Source organism: Lepidothrix coronata, unplaced genomic scaffold, assembly GCF_001604755.1.
Source record: "Lepidothrix coronata isolate B3197 unplaced genomic scaffold, Lepidothrix_coronata-1.0 Scaffold89, whole genome shotgun sequence".
Lineage (NCBI taxonomy): Eukaryota > Metazoa > Chordata > Aves > Passeriformes > Pipridae > Lepidothrix > Lepidothrix coronata.
The window spans coordinates 2,156,121-2,171,660 of NW_016690269.1; the positions used below are offsets into that span (position 1 = coordinate 2,156,121).

A 15,540-nucleotide genomic window follows, 5' to 3' on the forward strand; every position below is an offset into this window, starting at 1 on the left:
GGTTTAGGTTGGATATTAGGAAGAAATTCTTTCCAGAGAGGGTGCTCAGCCACTGGAATGGGCTGCCCAGGGAAGTGGTGGATTCTCTGTCCCTGGAGGTTTTTAAGAAGAGATTGGATGTGGCATCAGTGCCATGGGCTGGGAACCACGGCGGGGTTGGATCAAGGGTTGGACTTGATGATCTCAGAGGTCCCTTCCAACCCAGCTGATTCTGTGATTCTGACTCTATGATTCTAACATATGAAGCAAATGTTATTAATAGCACTTACAGCATATTTTACATATAACGTACTGCATTTTATTCCTATGGTTGAGTCTGTCCTACTTTGAGGTGTCATTATTTGTCTGTCACTCTCCTTCAGTCATGATGAAGTTTCCTCTATCCATCCTGAGCTCAGGGACAAGTGTGTTCATGGGAATTTGAAAGCCTAGAGCAATGGGATGTAAATTGTTGATTATACTCAGTGTAATCAACCCAAGGCCTTTCTGTGAATTCTAAGCCTTGAAAGACTGAAAAAAATATTTTTGATAGTTTTTTCTCTTGGTGTTAGTTTAGATTTGATGTTGATACAACCTTTTGATGTTACTGTACTAAAAACATGCCAAATATACTAGAGATGTCTGTAATGTTTTATTCATGGAAATAATTGCCCAGGGATGGCCTGATCTCTGATGAGGTCTCCATTGCTATCTCATAGTAGAGATAGATAATAATAAACAGAAGATAAATATTAATGAAGCTAAAATAAAATTGAAGAAATGTCTACTTTCTCGTTCCCTACAGTTCACATCAATCAAGAACTAATGGTAAAAGAACAACATCTTAAATTGGTTTTGATAAACAACAGTTTAGTATATTTTTAATGCAATTCCATAAAGTTGCCAGTTAGTCTACAGAACTGTTTGGTACCCATGATTAACATCAAAATGATATTAATTTCTAAATTAAGATACAGTATTTTCCTTTTAGCAAGTAATCCCTTCCCTAGGGATATTACATGTACAGTGACTTGCATTTCATAGTATAATCAATATATGTATTCACTCAGTCTGAAAACCTTCATTAACAGTCATTCACTGTCAGCTTTAGAGAGGTACTCTATTCTAGCATTAGCAAGAAATCCCTGACATTTAAAAATAATATCAATTGTAGTCGTAGTAGAAATAAAAATAAACACACATTTATAAAAATTGTGATTATCATAGTACATATATCAAAATGTGAATTAATAAAAGTTTCTGTGAAACTGGAGAGTTTTAACACAAAGAAGTAGGTATGAAGAGGTGAGAATTTGCATGGAAAGTCCCTAATTTGTTCTCTTTATTTCCATTCACTGTCAAAATTAACCTTAATAATTTTTGGTCACAGTTGAGTTGATGTGTATAGAGGGTTTAATTACATTTTGTGCAACACTTCAGTTTTAGAGAGTTTTTAAAAAAATACTGCACCTATTGGAGTACCAATTTCTGGCAGGTTTTCAAGGGATGATTTAGTAACTTGCTGATTTACAACTGTAGAGCCAGTTCCCAATAAAATAAAAATGTTTCATAGCTCCAGTGGAAAAAAAACTTACAGCAGTACTTGCTTTAATACTTCATTTAAAACTCACACTTGACCTTATACACTTAGTGCACTTCAAACTTCTTTCAACTGCTTTGGAAGTGCAATTCTTTGGGAGGAAGAAACCATAGGAAACCACTAAGCAGCACTACTGTAAAACTTTTAAAATATTTGAGTTTTCAGGACCAATTATTGCCTCTTTTGGTTGGAAGTGTCACCGTTAATTTTCAAGGCAAGCAAACAAACCCAAAAATAAGACCCTAGAAATTAACTTGCATATTCTAGACGGCAGGGTCTGCTACCTCCAGACAACTTAAGAAATTCAAAATCATTTTACTCAAAAGAGGAACACCGTGGTTCTTTTAAGACAAGAATAATTCCGAACACATAAGTTTTTGATCCAAGAAATGTTCTTTATACAACTGACCTCGTAACACTAGCATTGACACTTCAAGGTGAAGTGTAAAGGTCTTTACTTTGGTCTTTTCTTACTAGCAGCTGGCCTGAAGGACAAAGAAAAAACTTAGGTGTTCAGGATCTGAGACTACAGAAAGACCCATAAAATTAAAAGAAAAGAAACAGATTAATATAGAGGAAAACCTAAAAACCCTATTTTCTATTTTCTTTGATGGTTGGCAGTCTACTGGACAATCTAGCCATCAGAATTCATGCAAGGAAATGAAGCTTTACCTCTTTTGGTAAACATGTTTAAATGCCCTAATGGCAATAGTAAAACCACCTATTGAGAAGGATTTCAATTCCTGTTCAACATCTCAAGAAGAAAGGAGTAAAATAAATTCAAATGGGTAGATAATGGCTCCAGTATGGATCTACTGGAATCAGTAATTATGAGAAACCTTTTCTCCTGAGGTAGTTTTATGAATCCTAACACACTGGCAAATTTTATACTGTGATACTTGAGATGGAAACTGTCACTTCCAAAATAAACTAACTCTTCTACAGAAATGTTCACTTCAAAAATAATATATAAGGGGAACTTTTTTCCCCAGATTAGATATTGAAAATGAATAATATACATTAGACTGGCCAAGTTCTCTTCATATGTTAATGCTCAGTCTTTAATTTAAATAATTTAATTTATTCTTCCCACAATAAGTTTCCTTGCCTGTAGCATGGGTGAGAGTTCTTATATATTCAGATCAGATGAATGTTTTGTCATAGGAGCTAGGACTTATTCCTGAATAAAAATACTATACATTTCTAAATATTAGTATATATGTGAAAAAAAATCTGTCCATTCAATTCAACCATTTGATACTGGAATTGATTTTGGCCTGTTTTTGACACGTATTGAGAAAGCCAGTAGCAGATGTATTTCATACTTGATTTGTTTTATCCTTCAGAATCCTGCTTTGGAAAGCTTCAGCCTCTTCCTCAAACCTTGCTTCCTAAGTTGTAAGAGTGACCTCTAGTGCTTTACAGCTCTGCTGTGTGATGCAAGTCTTTTTTTGCAATGGTTTTAATATGCCTCCCCGTAAGCAACTGATTTAGTTTTGTGCATAGTGCCAAATGCTATTAATGTGCAATTCAATTATCATGGTCTTGTGAAAATGGATGTATTCATAAACCGTACAATGCAGAATGATGAAGAGAATTAAAGCTGTGACTGGATTGCAGCAGAGTGTTTAACAAGAGGAACTTAGTATTCATGTTTAGGGCTACACTATGCTCTTGAGTATCAAATGAGATATCATTACTGAATGACAGCACAAGATCATTTTGGTGCTGCAATGTGAGTGTCTGGCTCATGGGAGCATGTTTAGTTTACAAACCATCCATATGCAAAACCCTAGGCTAGAGATCCATGGAGCACTCCAAACTTCTCTGCCATTGCTCAAATGTTTCCAGAGAGCTATCTCTTGCCACTGGGCTGTAAGGTTATTCCTGAACATTCCTCCTTGCTTTGGCATGCACTTTCTTCCCACAGAAGCATTGCTCCTGCCCTCCCCATTCCTGTGATGCACAACCAGTGCCTTAACAGGAAGGGTAGAAAATATGTTCAGTTCAGGTTATGAGCATTTGGCATTTAGGCTACTGTACTACCACAGAACACAAAATGAAATCCTTCAGCTTGTTCAACCTGAATCAAATGGAACAAGAATAACTGAGATCTATTACTAAATTATAAAAGCTCTGAAAATTAGTTGCTTAGTAAGTAAGTTTTTAATTTTCTTTTTTTTTTAATTTAAAGATAATAATCTAATTTAGCACTGAAAGCAGGCATTTTCAGATACATATATAATTTGCCTCCTAGGGAGCAGACTGCCTTTAAAACTGTAACCACTATCTTTATTTTGTGATAGTACCCTACTGGCTAACTCACTTAAAAAAAAAAAAAACCAAACAACTTTCTGCTGGAACAGTTAGCATTCTCCTCTTTATTCATGCATGAACAATACTCCCTAAATGATGAATGCAGAGACCTTAAACTCTTGCTGTCCACATTTTTCCTTGTTGTATTTCTACTGCTTTTGAACTGCACTGTGATTGCCATTAAAGTTGAGTGACAGCTTAATTCAGAAGATGCGGAAACCAGCTTTCAAAATTTTCAATTGCTAAAAACCAAGCTGAAACACTACACAATAGAAGTCTGCCAGTAATTTCCATGTAAGACACAATTCCTCGGAAAATGCTGCACTTAGAAAACAAAAATGAAAATGGGGCTGAACATGCATCCCTCAGTAAAATATTGCTTTCAGACACTCTTACACTGTAAGCTTTACAAACAATATTCTGTACATAGACTCATGACAAAAATCTATAGAAGGATTTTCGAACATTTTCAGGCTGTCAGCCTGCTGTCATGATTTCAGAGCATAAACACCTCTCAAAAATAATATTTACTCTTAATGCAAATAAAATACCCCAGAAGTTTTCAAAACACTCCGGATTGAGTTTTAAATCATATGCAATACTCACATTTATTCCCTGCCAGTGCCATGTGTCGGTGAGGAACAGACAGGAGAAACAGCAGCTTCAAGAAGATTTCAGTGACAGAATCCATGTTCACGTTCATTGAGGTACCCAAAAGAATCAGAGTATTCGGAAACAGCTGCTCTGTACTTCAGTGCTGCTCCTGCCTCTTCCCGCTGCCTCTCTCTGCCTCTTCTCGCAGCGCTTCCCAGGGGCCAGAACAACCTCAGCCCGACGCGCTCCGCATCCCCCCGCACACGCACGCAACACCTCCGGACCTGCCCCCCTCCCGCAGCGGCGGTCCCCGGGGAGCGGCAGCCAGAAAACCTCTCCTCCGGTGTGTCACGGGAGCACTCGGGCTGCGCTGCCCGGCCCCGGCACACGGCTCCCGGCGGGAGCTGCACACCCCTGGCGGAGGCAGCCGGGAATCGCGGGGCTCCAGACAATGAGGCAGCGCTGCCCCCCGGCCCCTGCCCTTCCCCTGCTGCTGGGGGGGCGGCGGGAGCATCCGCTGTGCCTGCTGCCCTTCCTCCTCCCGCTTATCTCGCAGCCGGATTTTTTTTTTTTTTTTTTTTACACTTTCAGCCGCAAAAGCGTCACAAGTTGTGCTCTCTCGAAGGAGGAGGAGGAAAGCGTTTTTGCCTGTAGTGGAGAACCTGAGCCTGCGACTGAAATGAGCAGCCTGCCTTCACTTGCGAAGTGAGCTCAGGACTGACTGATCAGCTGCCCCTCAGGGGAAGGCACCGTCAGTGTCCCTGGTGGGCTTTACTACTGCTAATGCCGTCATTAAAGAACTACATTCTCAGCTTATAGGAGTACCTATAATATAAACATATGATCGCACCTAGCTTTCCCAAAATACTTTAACCCCCAAATACCCACTTACAGCATTTTGCTTTCCATACTTTCACAGAACAGGAACAGTTTTTAAACCGTCCTAATGTTTCTCTTTGGGTTCCGCTGGGAAACAGCTTCATTTGGGAAAGAGCTTCAGAAGAATTTTAAATCATTGTATTTAAACTATACCCTAAAAGTGTGTGGGTTTGTTTGTTTGGTTGGTTGGTTGGTTTTTGGTTGATTGGTTGGGTTTTGTTTCATTCTTGTTGGGTTTTTTTTAATTATTTTTACAAAACAAGTTAAATGACTATGTTAACTGCAGAAAAGTTATTTCTCAAATATGAGAAACGAACTATTAGCAAACTTAAGACTAATGAAGGCAAAGGCTGCATTAAAGGGCAGCATCAATGGCTCCATTGCTGCTCCTTCTGCAGTGCTTACACTGTATGGACTGCCTATATTTTGGAACAATTTACTATGACATGCACAAAAAAAGACACACCTGGTTACTGTGAGTGCATAAACAGCAGACTTAGCAATTCTAGATGCAGCCCAGTAGTTCAGACTTTGTCTTACCACTTCATGTGAACTGTCCAGCAGCCCCAATACACAAACAGGGTTTTCCATCCAAAAGGACACTGCTCTCTTTGGGTCAGACAGTAAACATCATGTTGCTGAGGGTCTCTCTTGCATTTTTCAGAGTCTATGGAATTTTCTGCAGGTTGACATGTAGAACTGTTTGGTATCATGAATAACTGTGGGATAGAGATGAAATGCTAATTAAGCTCCAGAAGCTTCTGAACTTTAGTTGTTTATTTAAATCATCTTCCTTGGCCCTTGAAGAATGCTCTTATTCAACCAGAGAAGGAAGAGTAAGATGTGTTTTGGTTTCATGCAACCTCAGCTGGACTAAGTTAAGTGTTACAAAAATGTATCCAAGGCTCAGCGAAAACAACTAAAATAAAAATACTAAAAAGTATTTTGAAATGTGATTAATGCAGGTTTTTGTTACACTCTTTTAAAAACAGCAAATCAGCATGATTAAGATAAAAAAGGCCTATTTCTAAACTTTTATACTAGGTAGAAAATTTCAGGGGAAGTTAATAATCTATTATGCAGCCAGTCTTCCACTTCTCCATGTCAACTTTTATTTGAATAAAAATGCATGGAGAAACTGTATTAAAAATTATGTGGATCATAACCCGCCTTCTAGCTCTCCTAAATCATCCTTTAAATTCCAAATGCTGTTTCCAGATTTTAGTACAACCATAGAGTCACTTGGCCATAAGTTGGATTTCTTTGTTATATAGTTCCTTGAGTTAATATTGACCTTCCAACTAAATTAATGTGAGCATAAAAATGTTCCTTGTGCTGCATCCCATCTCTAAAGAATATCCCATGAGATGGTCCTTGACTCTGCAGCTAGACAAAATTTCATGCTTAAAAATAGGACAAATATCACATAAAATCTCGGCAAGGACTTTCAATGTAATGATGTTCTTTAGGATTAGCTCCAAGATCCCCAGGGCTTTGAATTAGGAAGAATTATTATTCTGGTAATGCAATGCAAATTCAGTAAAAAGGCCAGTGCCCTTGTGGGTAAATATTTGTCTTATAAAATAGCTTACAGTCACCAAAATGGAACATCTAACAAAGAAAGGTCATAGGGTTTGGGGGTTTTTTTTTGGCTGAATTGCATGCAAATATATACATGGATATAATGTACTTTTTTAGTTATGGAAAAGCCAGTCTTAGAACAAAATAATATGCTGAAATATGTATATATGTTGCTTTTTAGACAGAGAGAATTACAGAAGTCTATACAGTCCATATCTGGAATATCACGATAATAATCTAATTTATCCAAGGATGAATTTGTAGTATCTAGAAAGGTCATAAAATAGCATAGCCTGACTCACCCAGAATGTTGCAACCTCATCTCTGCTTTTGCATCATATCTCCCTCCTGCATCCATGAAATGTTTTTGCTCACATAATCTTATCTCTCTATTCCAGCATCTCATTTCCCATTTCTCTTCCATACAGTGTCCAGGTTTGTCCCCAACTTCTGGGCTCCTCTTTGTGGAGGAGCATGGACAAGCCTTTCCCCTTTTTACAAGCCTCTTTGCCAATTGTTATTTTTTTGTATCCCTCACTCTTGCAGTGCTTTGTTTTCCTTCTCATATCTTGCTTTTGAAATTTCCCCTGCATACCAAAAAGCCTATTAATTTTATTTGTATTTGAATTGTAACATTTTGTCCATTTGATTTGATAAAGGATTTTTCCCAGTAGGTCTTCATATATGTATTATTTAGAAAGACTGCAAGTTCCCCAGAACAACAACTATGTTGTGTTATAAATTAATCCTCACAGCTGAAACACCTGAAAAGTTTAGTTGTACAAAACTTCAATCATTTGATTTGGGTATTGCCAACCTTTTTCTTAGCAGACTAAAACTAATAGAAATTGTTCCTCCTCAAAATTATTCTCACTGTGACTTTTCGTATATAAAGAACAATTTTAAATTCATGCTAACCATACTCCTGGTACTACTGTGATCTGCTTTTTAATTGTAAACCAATTCAAAAAGAAGATAAAGACAAAAGACAGTTATAATCTATGAGCTGGGGAATGCACTTTCTTTTGCCTCTGGTAGAAAGTTAGCTTTACAAGAGAACAACTGTTTTCAGTGTATCATCGTTATTCACTACATATTATTTGACGAAAGCAAAAGTCATAATTGAATATTTGCTTGCAAAGCACAAAAATAGAAGTATGCAAAGTCAACAGCATCCATACTGGCTGACTGAAAATATTGACTTTAATCCTTCCCACTAAATTCCTCCTTCCCACAAAGTCCTCAGAAGCCATCAACCAAATTAGAAATTAGCTATTCCCTTACTACCTTCTGCACCTGACCTCTGACTAGCTCAGCACCATCAAGCCAACACTTCCTATCCAACCAGCTGTGACACTGGGCCGTTATTTCAGGGGACTTAGAAAGAGGGAAACCTTTTAAACCTTCCTGTTGTTCTTTCCCAGTTAGTTTCTTTGGTCCCCTCCTCTGCCTCATGGCCCCGGTTAACCCTCCTTCCACTGCCACCTGCTGCAGTTTTATTGGTATTACAGGTTTCTCTTTGCAGTATCTAAGTCATATAACGCAGCTGGAGAATGTGTCTTTTTAATGCAAACCGAACTCTTTCAAGATCATGTAAAATCTGCTTCCCAGCACTGTGAGCAACCCTGAAGAAAAACACTGCTGTAATTGTCTGCAGAGGACTGCAGAGAGCAGAAATGCACAAATATAAATCAAAAATAAATTAACAGAGCCACATACATAGTACCAGGTACACTAATAATGATACTTGTGAAGTTTTTAAAGCCGTTTTTAAAAAAAAAAAAAAAAATCATATCCACTTAATATTGCTACACGGGTTTTTTTTTAATCACAGGTCTCTGTAACAGGAAAAACAAAGTAGTGTAACTACTAGTCTTAACAGTGTTTTTTGGTTCGTTGGGGGTTTTTTGTTAGTTTTTGGGTTTGGGGTTTTTTATTTGTTGGTTTGTTTTGTTTGGTTTGCTTTCCTTTGTTTTGATTTTGGTTTTTTTTCTTTGCTTTGGTTTTGTTTTTGTTTTTTTCCACTAGGGTCAAGATAGTACAGTTTGCCTTCTTATTGCAAAGCTGCAAATTTCCATCCAGGGTTTATTGTTAAAAGGAGAGGGAGTGGAAGCCATCTGTGTATGGCTCATTTTACCATTTATTGTAGCTACATATGACTTCACTAGGGATTTTAAACCTTTTTTTTTCTCAGATGAGACACATGAGACGGAGGAAAAAACCAGAGCAGATATGGCTCTACGCAGCTGCAGAAGAATTCATGCCTTTAACACTGTTGTAAATCTGGGTTTAAAGGTTGGAACAAGATGTGTGGCAGTGCAGTTTATCTGCTGCTGCTGTCTGACCATTCAGGTTTTTCACCTGAAAGGATGCCCATGAAAATCCTGGGGAAAACTTTTTTTTGAGGTTTTGTAAAGAAAATTCCTCTCAGCCCTCGTGAATCTTCTCATTTCACTGTTAAGAGTTTTATTGTTTTCCTTAGTAAACACTGTGTATTGTGGCTCCCAACACAGGAAACCACAATCTCAATACAGGGCACTGGAAAATGAATTAATGCATAGAATCATAGAATCATTAAGGCTGGAAAAGACCTCTAAAATCATTGAGTCCAACCATTAACATCTTTATCCTTATATCATATCCACAAGTGCCATGTCCACACATCCTCTGAAAAATTCCAGGGATGGTGAATCCATCATTTCCCTTTGGAAGGCAGTTCCAATGCTTGACCACCATTGGAGTGACGAAAATTTTCCTAATATCCAGTCTAGCCCTTCCCTGGCACAACCTGAGGTTGTTTCCTCTCATCCTATCACTTTGGGAGAAGGGGCTGACCCCCACCTTGCTGCAACCTCCCTTCAGGTGGCTGTAGAGAGCCATAAGGCTTCAAATAGTCTCATAAACATTAAATATTTAATATTAATAATAGTAATAGCAATTGTAATAACAACAATGTCAGTATGAGTATTTTTCACGTCTCACACGGGTAATTTGTAAAAGGATAACATACAAAGCAATCGTAGAAATAAATGAGTCAATAACAAAGCATTAAAACAACATTGAAGGATTTGGTATTAAGGTGCTTTGGTGGTTTTGCTCCACGTCTTGATGGAGAAAATGTTTAAAGACTTAGAAATTGAAAGTGGACTGAAGTTGTAAAATACAACATGGATTTAGCAAAGGCAGATCATAGTACACTAAACTGGTAGCTTTTTTTGATATCTGATTCCTTCCTAAAGGAAAGAAATACAGATTCTTGACAGTGGATGCATATGACTATGATATAGTTATGATGTTTCTGTGATAATGTAAAAATGATGGAGTATAGCAAAGCATATGTGCAATGAATAAGGGGAGACAGTAATGAAAGGTGAAAAAAATGTATAATTTAAGTACAAGCCTTGCTTAATGTATTCATTTATGGCTGCTGTGCAAATAGAAGGAACAAGCCTGTGGGGCTTATGATTTGGAAGATGTTTAGGAAAATACAGTCAGTGTAGGAAAGGCCAACAGGATCACACAGATAAAAGTTAAAAAATATTCAGTAGTAAAATTTGCAAGAATGTGTTTTATCTAAGGCTAATATTGGTGACGCCAGCTGTAAATTAGTTCTTTAGCTGGAAGCACACAATCCTAGGTGAATCAGCCAGCTGTGAGCTGAATATAAGCTTTCAATGTGCTTGAGCAATGCACACACAGACACAAAAGATAACATGAACCAGCAAGGTATCTGAGTTGGGAATGGAGTGAGAGCCAATGGGTCTGAGAAGAAATGAAGAAAGGACCCAGAGAATCCCTGTCCCTGTTTCTGTACTGTTGTGCTGGTGTTTAGAAATATGGATTTGAAAATCTCCAGGGGTGGTAAAGAGCTAAGGAGCCATGATCCACACCCTGGATTGTGACTCCAAACATGAGGTGTTCTGCAAATCTTTTCACATAATGGAATAATTCTTGCCTCATTTGCCAAAGGAGACAATTAAATCTTGCAAAGATTGAATTCCTTGTGATGTAGGTTCCTTCAAACAGGAACAGACCATTAAGATTATTCCCTTACTTTAGTGCTTCATGAAGACTGACTTAGGTTGTTGCTTGCTGAGTGTTTGGGTTGGTGCAATTCTCACTCACAACTAACATTCTCTGGGCATCATCTAGGGAGCTGCCTGGCTGAAATCTGGAGATTTCAGGCACCTGAAAGTCAGTGTGAAGCTGCTTCCCATCACCATACCCAAGGATATGCCTACAAAGACACGTAAATAAGACTACAAAGCACCCAGCCTGGAGCTATCTTGTGTCTGTCTACTCAGTGTATGAAAAATGTAACTCAGGTCTGTATTTACCTGTTTAAGAAGGTATCACCAGGTTTTGTATATCAAGCTTAGATTTCATTGCCAAGAAAGCAAGAACCATGAAACTATGATTCCATAATGAGCCTGGGTTTGTTTCTCTATGCAAATGACAACTCTTCTTGAAGTAGGAATATACTCACCTTGAAGCAGGAATATTAGGAAGGTAAACTTGAGTGAGTTGTTTATGTAAAATTTTTTTTGACTGTATGAAAAAAACTCAGCACTATGAGACTTTAATTTTATGTAATTATTTCATGTTCAAAATCTATCAATTCAGTGGAAAGCAGACAAGCATTCAGTTGGTATGCAACTTACACAAGCCTGATTTCCACAATGTTAGGAGAAAAAGGCATGTAATATGTCTTCTCTATCTTAATTTGTGTGAAATTGTTCATTTGATGACAGAATTGGAATACAAACCTGGTGTTTTGTTGAAGCCATGTGTAACAGAGAGATAATATGAAAGAAGAAAGGCAGCAAACAGGCTTCTGCAAGTTGAACAAGGTCAAAAATGCGGGACTCAGCTTTTTTAAAAATGTGACTGTCTCTACACAGAGTGGGCAGGTCTCACCTGCATTGTCAGCAGTAAGGGTGAGCTGCAAATAGCCAATGTTTCATTGATCTGGACTGCCTTTTACAAACCAGGGTCAGACTCTACATACTGCAGGTTAACTGTTGTTGACATTGTTCAATGTGTTGAAACATACATACAATTCTCTGAAGGGAAATAATTTCATTCCTTTTTTTGTTTTTGTTTTTTTGTGTGTTTGTTTTGTTGGTTTTTGTTTGGGTTTTTTTGGTGGTTTTGTTGGGTTTTTTTTTATTTTTTTTTATTTTTCTTTAGGTTTTATTTTGCAGGCATCAGGAAAAGGGAAAATCGAAAATCACTTTGTTTGTTCTTAGTTCCCTTTCTTTTGTTAAATGCCTGTGGGGATTATGTGCAAGAGTATCCAACCTGAATATGTAGATTTACTTATATGTAGTTTAGTAATATAAACATCACGATACTGTGAGCAACTCTTAATATACCAGTGCCTAGCTGGTAAATATGATCATGATCACTTCAAGGAGCAGGATTGCTTTGGAGGTTTGTTTCAGGTAGGTAGTCTTCTTTTTTCATTGTGAAAGCAGATACTGAAAGGGAGAGACATTTGGGATATGAGCAGTGACAGGAAGATTAGTAACCACATGAGGAGTTCTCCCCATCCATATCAAGGAACAATCGAGCTCTTGCAAAGGTTGTTTCATTCTGAATGTAAAATGAGCAATTGTCTCATGTGATTCTCTTTTATAGAAAACTAAAAAGAAAAAAAATCTTCTTTTTTTTTTTTATTATTACAGACATGACTGGACAAATTCACTCACTCATTTTGGCTGCCACTTTTGCTGAATATTGCATTAAGAACCCAGACCAGCTCTTGTCTGAGGATGAGAAATCCTTGGGAATTATGTTTTTCTATATTTGATCTCTAGGGAAATCTCATGAGATAGAGCATCTCAAAGTCCTGGGATGACAGACAAGATGCTAATGAATCAGAAGTGCCTACCAGCTTTTCCCAGATATTACTCCATGCTTTTTCCACTTACTGTCAGCAAGACTTTTCCCTCAAGATTAGCAAAACAGACAAAGTCAGTAACCAGTTGTTTTAATACACAGTGTCATGTAGCACTGCCTTGTTTGTTCCTGTGCTCACTGTTTAGCCTCTGCACGCTCATCTTTCTCCTCATTCTGAAGGCAGGACTTACTTTAAATATAAATAGCTCATGCTATGCTGCCACTGCAGTTTGCTTAAAGCAGCACTAAGTTCTGACCCCAAACACTGGTGTGTTTTAAAGCAAGTACTAACACTCAACCAGGACTACAGCAGCAGACCATCCACTAAACCTTACTCATTGCAGAGGGATGGATGTCTTGAAAGGAGTGCTGCAGAAGCCAGACATTTGTATCTTTGCAATAGGAATCAAGATTCTCTTCAGATCCCCACACTTGATGCAATTACAGGGAAGCTTATGTTCTTTAGGCTTTCCATTTTGCCATTTATCCCTCCTGAAACAGTAGATAATGCCCTGGGTTTTCCACAAATCAAGGTTTAATATTGATCTTTCTCTGTGCCTTTCCCATAGAAGAGAATGATTTGTCTGTAATATAACCTTGATTGAGCTGTGCATGGCCCTGCTAATATCAGCAATACTTCTAGTGCAGTTAAAAACTAAAGACAGTTAGGAAATTTAGATTTTATGGATGTATAGAAGAACATAAGCAAATAACAGACAGACTGATAAGTGTAAACATTAATTTTTTGGTGCTGGAAAGAAATGTAAGAGAATCCTACAAGTCAGGTAAAATTTTAGTCCTATTTATCATAATTTCAGGAGTACACATTAGAGAAGACTGGACATAAGTTCCTGAGACTCCTATACTCTCTTTAGCCCCCAGTCCTGTTTTTGTTATATATAGAAACAGCAACACAGTGAAAGCCATCTATATTTCTTCAACTGGAAATTTCTTTTCTTTCTTCTGAAACCTCTTTAAAAACTTTTAACACGTAGAACAGGGTGAAGTCAGCATCTGACTTATGTGTACGTTCAGTATCTGATAAAAAAGGACAGTGCTTTTTACTTTTATAAAGTCCTGAGTAAAAAAATATAAACAGAAGACTGAATAAAATTATAACCAGGGTTGTATACTGACAGATCTGCTTATTCATTTGTATGTTGTACATGATCAGACATTAATCTCGTATGTGTCATGTTCAATATGTTTTATAGTTGTTCTTTTGCTTTTCTGTGCTTTAATAATAGGGAAGAAACAAATTAAGTATTCAACTGGCTTTGCTGTATTTTAGAGTGCAACTTCATCACACACTGTCTGAATGCAAATGATGCTAAACTTTTTATTTCTTATATAAACTATATGGGAAATAGGGATAGTTAAAACCTGGGACTTTATATTGAGACAGACTAATGAGCTCTCACTGATTTATAACTCCATATGAATAACACTTACTCTCTTTGCAATTAATGTGCAGATAGAATAGAGCTAGTTGATAATTAATAATACCTTTATATGGACCTGGTTCCAAAATTCCCCATGAAGTGATATTTCAAAAATGTATTAATTTTTACCTCACATGATTTAAGTTTCCAAACTTCAGAATATTTGCAAACAACAAAACCAACAAAGATGGTCTTTCTTATGTCTGTGCACAGGACTATACTTCCAGTGTTTCAGTCTCAGTCACAAAGGTATCCACAAAAGTTTGATGAAACCAGAAAGCTGAGACTTTGAAAGCATAGCCTTTTAATGTAGATTAACATCTTCAGAAGAGGTGCCTATGATTTTATTTCTGTCACCATGTATTACATTTAATTATTAGTAGTATTGGATGTCAAGAATTCTTGCTAGATTCTTGGTATTTTGACTAATTGAAAATAACTAACTTCATCTTGATATTGGCTTCAAATGTAATTTTTCAGACTTTGGAAACTTGTTAACTGAAAATTTCAGTCATCTTTAATAAGAGAGGAAGTATTAGACCAATAATTTTGGCACTAGTCTAATACAGGCTATTGAATATTCGTTGTTGGCAGAGCTTTCCTGAGCAAGTCTGAGCCATTTAAGGCAAGATCAAAAGGAAAAGTATCAAAGACTAATGAGTCAGGTGTTGCATACCAAAATTGCAGAGCCACCCACTAGTCCTGAAATCACCTTTATACTCTCCAAACTGTATCTGTCTTCCTGTGTTGAGCAGCAAAGTGCCCTTCTCTGGCCAAGCTCCAGAATCACAGCACTTACCCTGCTGCAGCTATCAGAGGGCAGCCACAGCCACCATCTGATGAACACGTAAGGAATTTAATGATTTAATATCATCATCATGGCCAGGCTTTGTGAACAAAGATTTCGAGAGGGCTCTACCCACGTTTGTTACAAACACGCTGGTGGCTAAAAAGGCCAATATGAGACAGGCACGTCCTGTTGCAAAAGGCACAGCAGAAAGACTCCTTAGGTGGTAAATTCTGCAAGACACGATTCTTTCTGAGTTGTCTTTTCTCCTCAAGGGTGATCCTGCTGCGTTCTCAAAGGCATCAGCAGCGTTACAGATGGTGTGTCTGCAGAGCTCCTGATTGGAGGCCAGAGTAGACCAGTTGTGATGATCAATATGGCCAAGGCTGAGATGTTGTTTCAGGCAGTCCTTGTATCTCCTCTTTGGGGCTCCTCTCTTGCAGCAGCCGGTGACAAGTTCA

The 15,540-nt window shown here is 37.7% G+C and overlaps 1 protein-coding gene across 4 annotated transcripts in view; it reads right to left on the reverse strand.

Moving 5' to 3' along the window:
• Positions 1-4,898, reverse strand: part of LOC108500363 (contactin-associated protein-like 4) — a 202,462-nt gene extending 197,564 nt beyond the window's left edge. For 2 of the 4 annotated variants that reach the window (XM_017821229.1, XM_017821228.1), the window contains exon 1: positions 4,502-4,896. In XM_017821229.1, the coding sequence (XP_017676718.1) occupies positions 4,502-4,598 (97 nt within the window). In that variant the 5' untranslated portion in view covers positions 4,599-4,896. Of the gene's footprint in view, positions 1-4,501 lie in introns of all 4 variants that reach the window. The other 2 variants (XM_017821230.1, XM_017821232.1) reach the window with 2 other exon arrangements.
• Between the last annotated feature and the right edge of the window lie 10,642 nt (positions 4,899-15,540).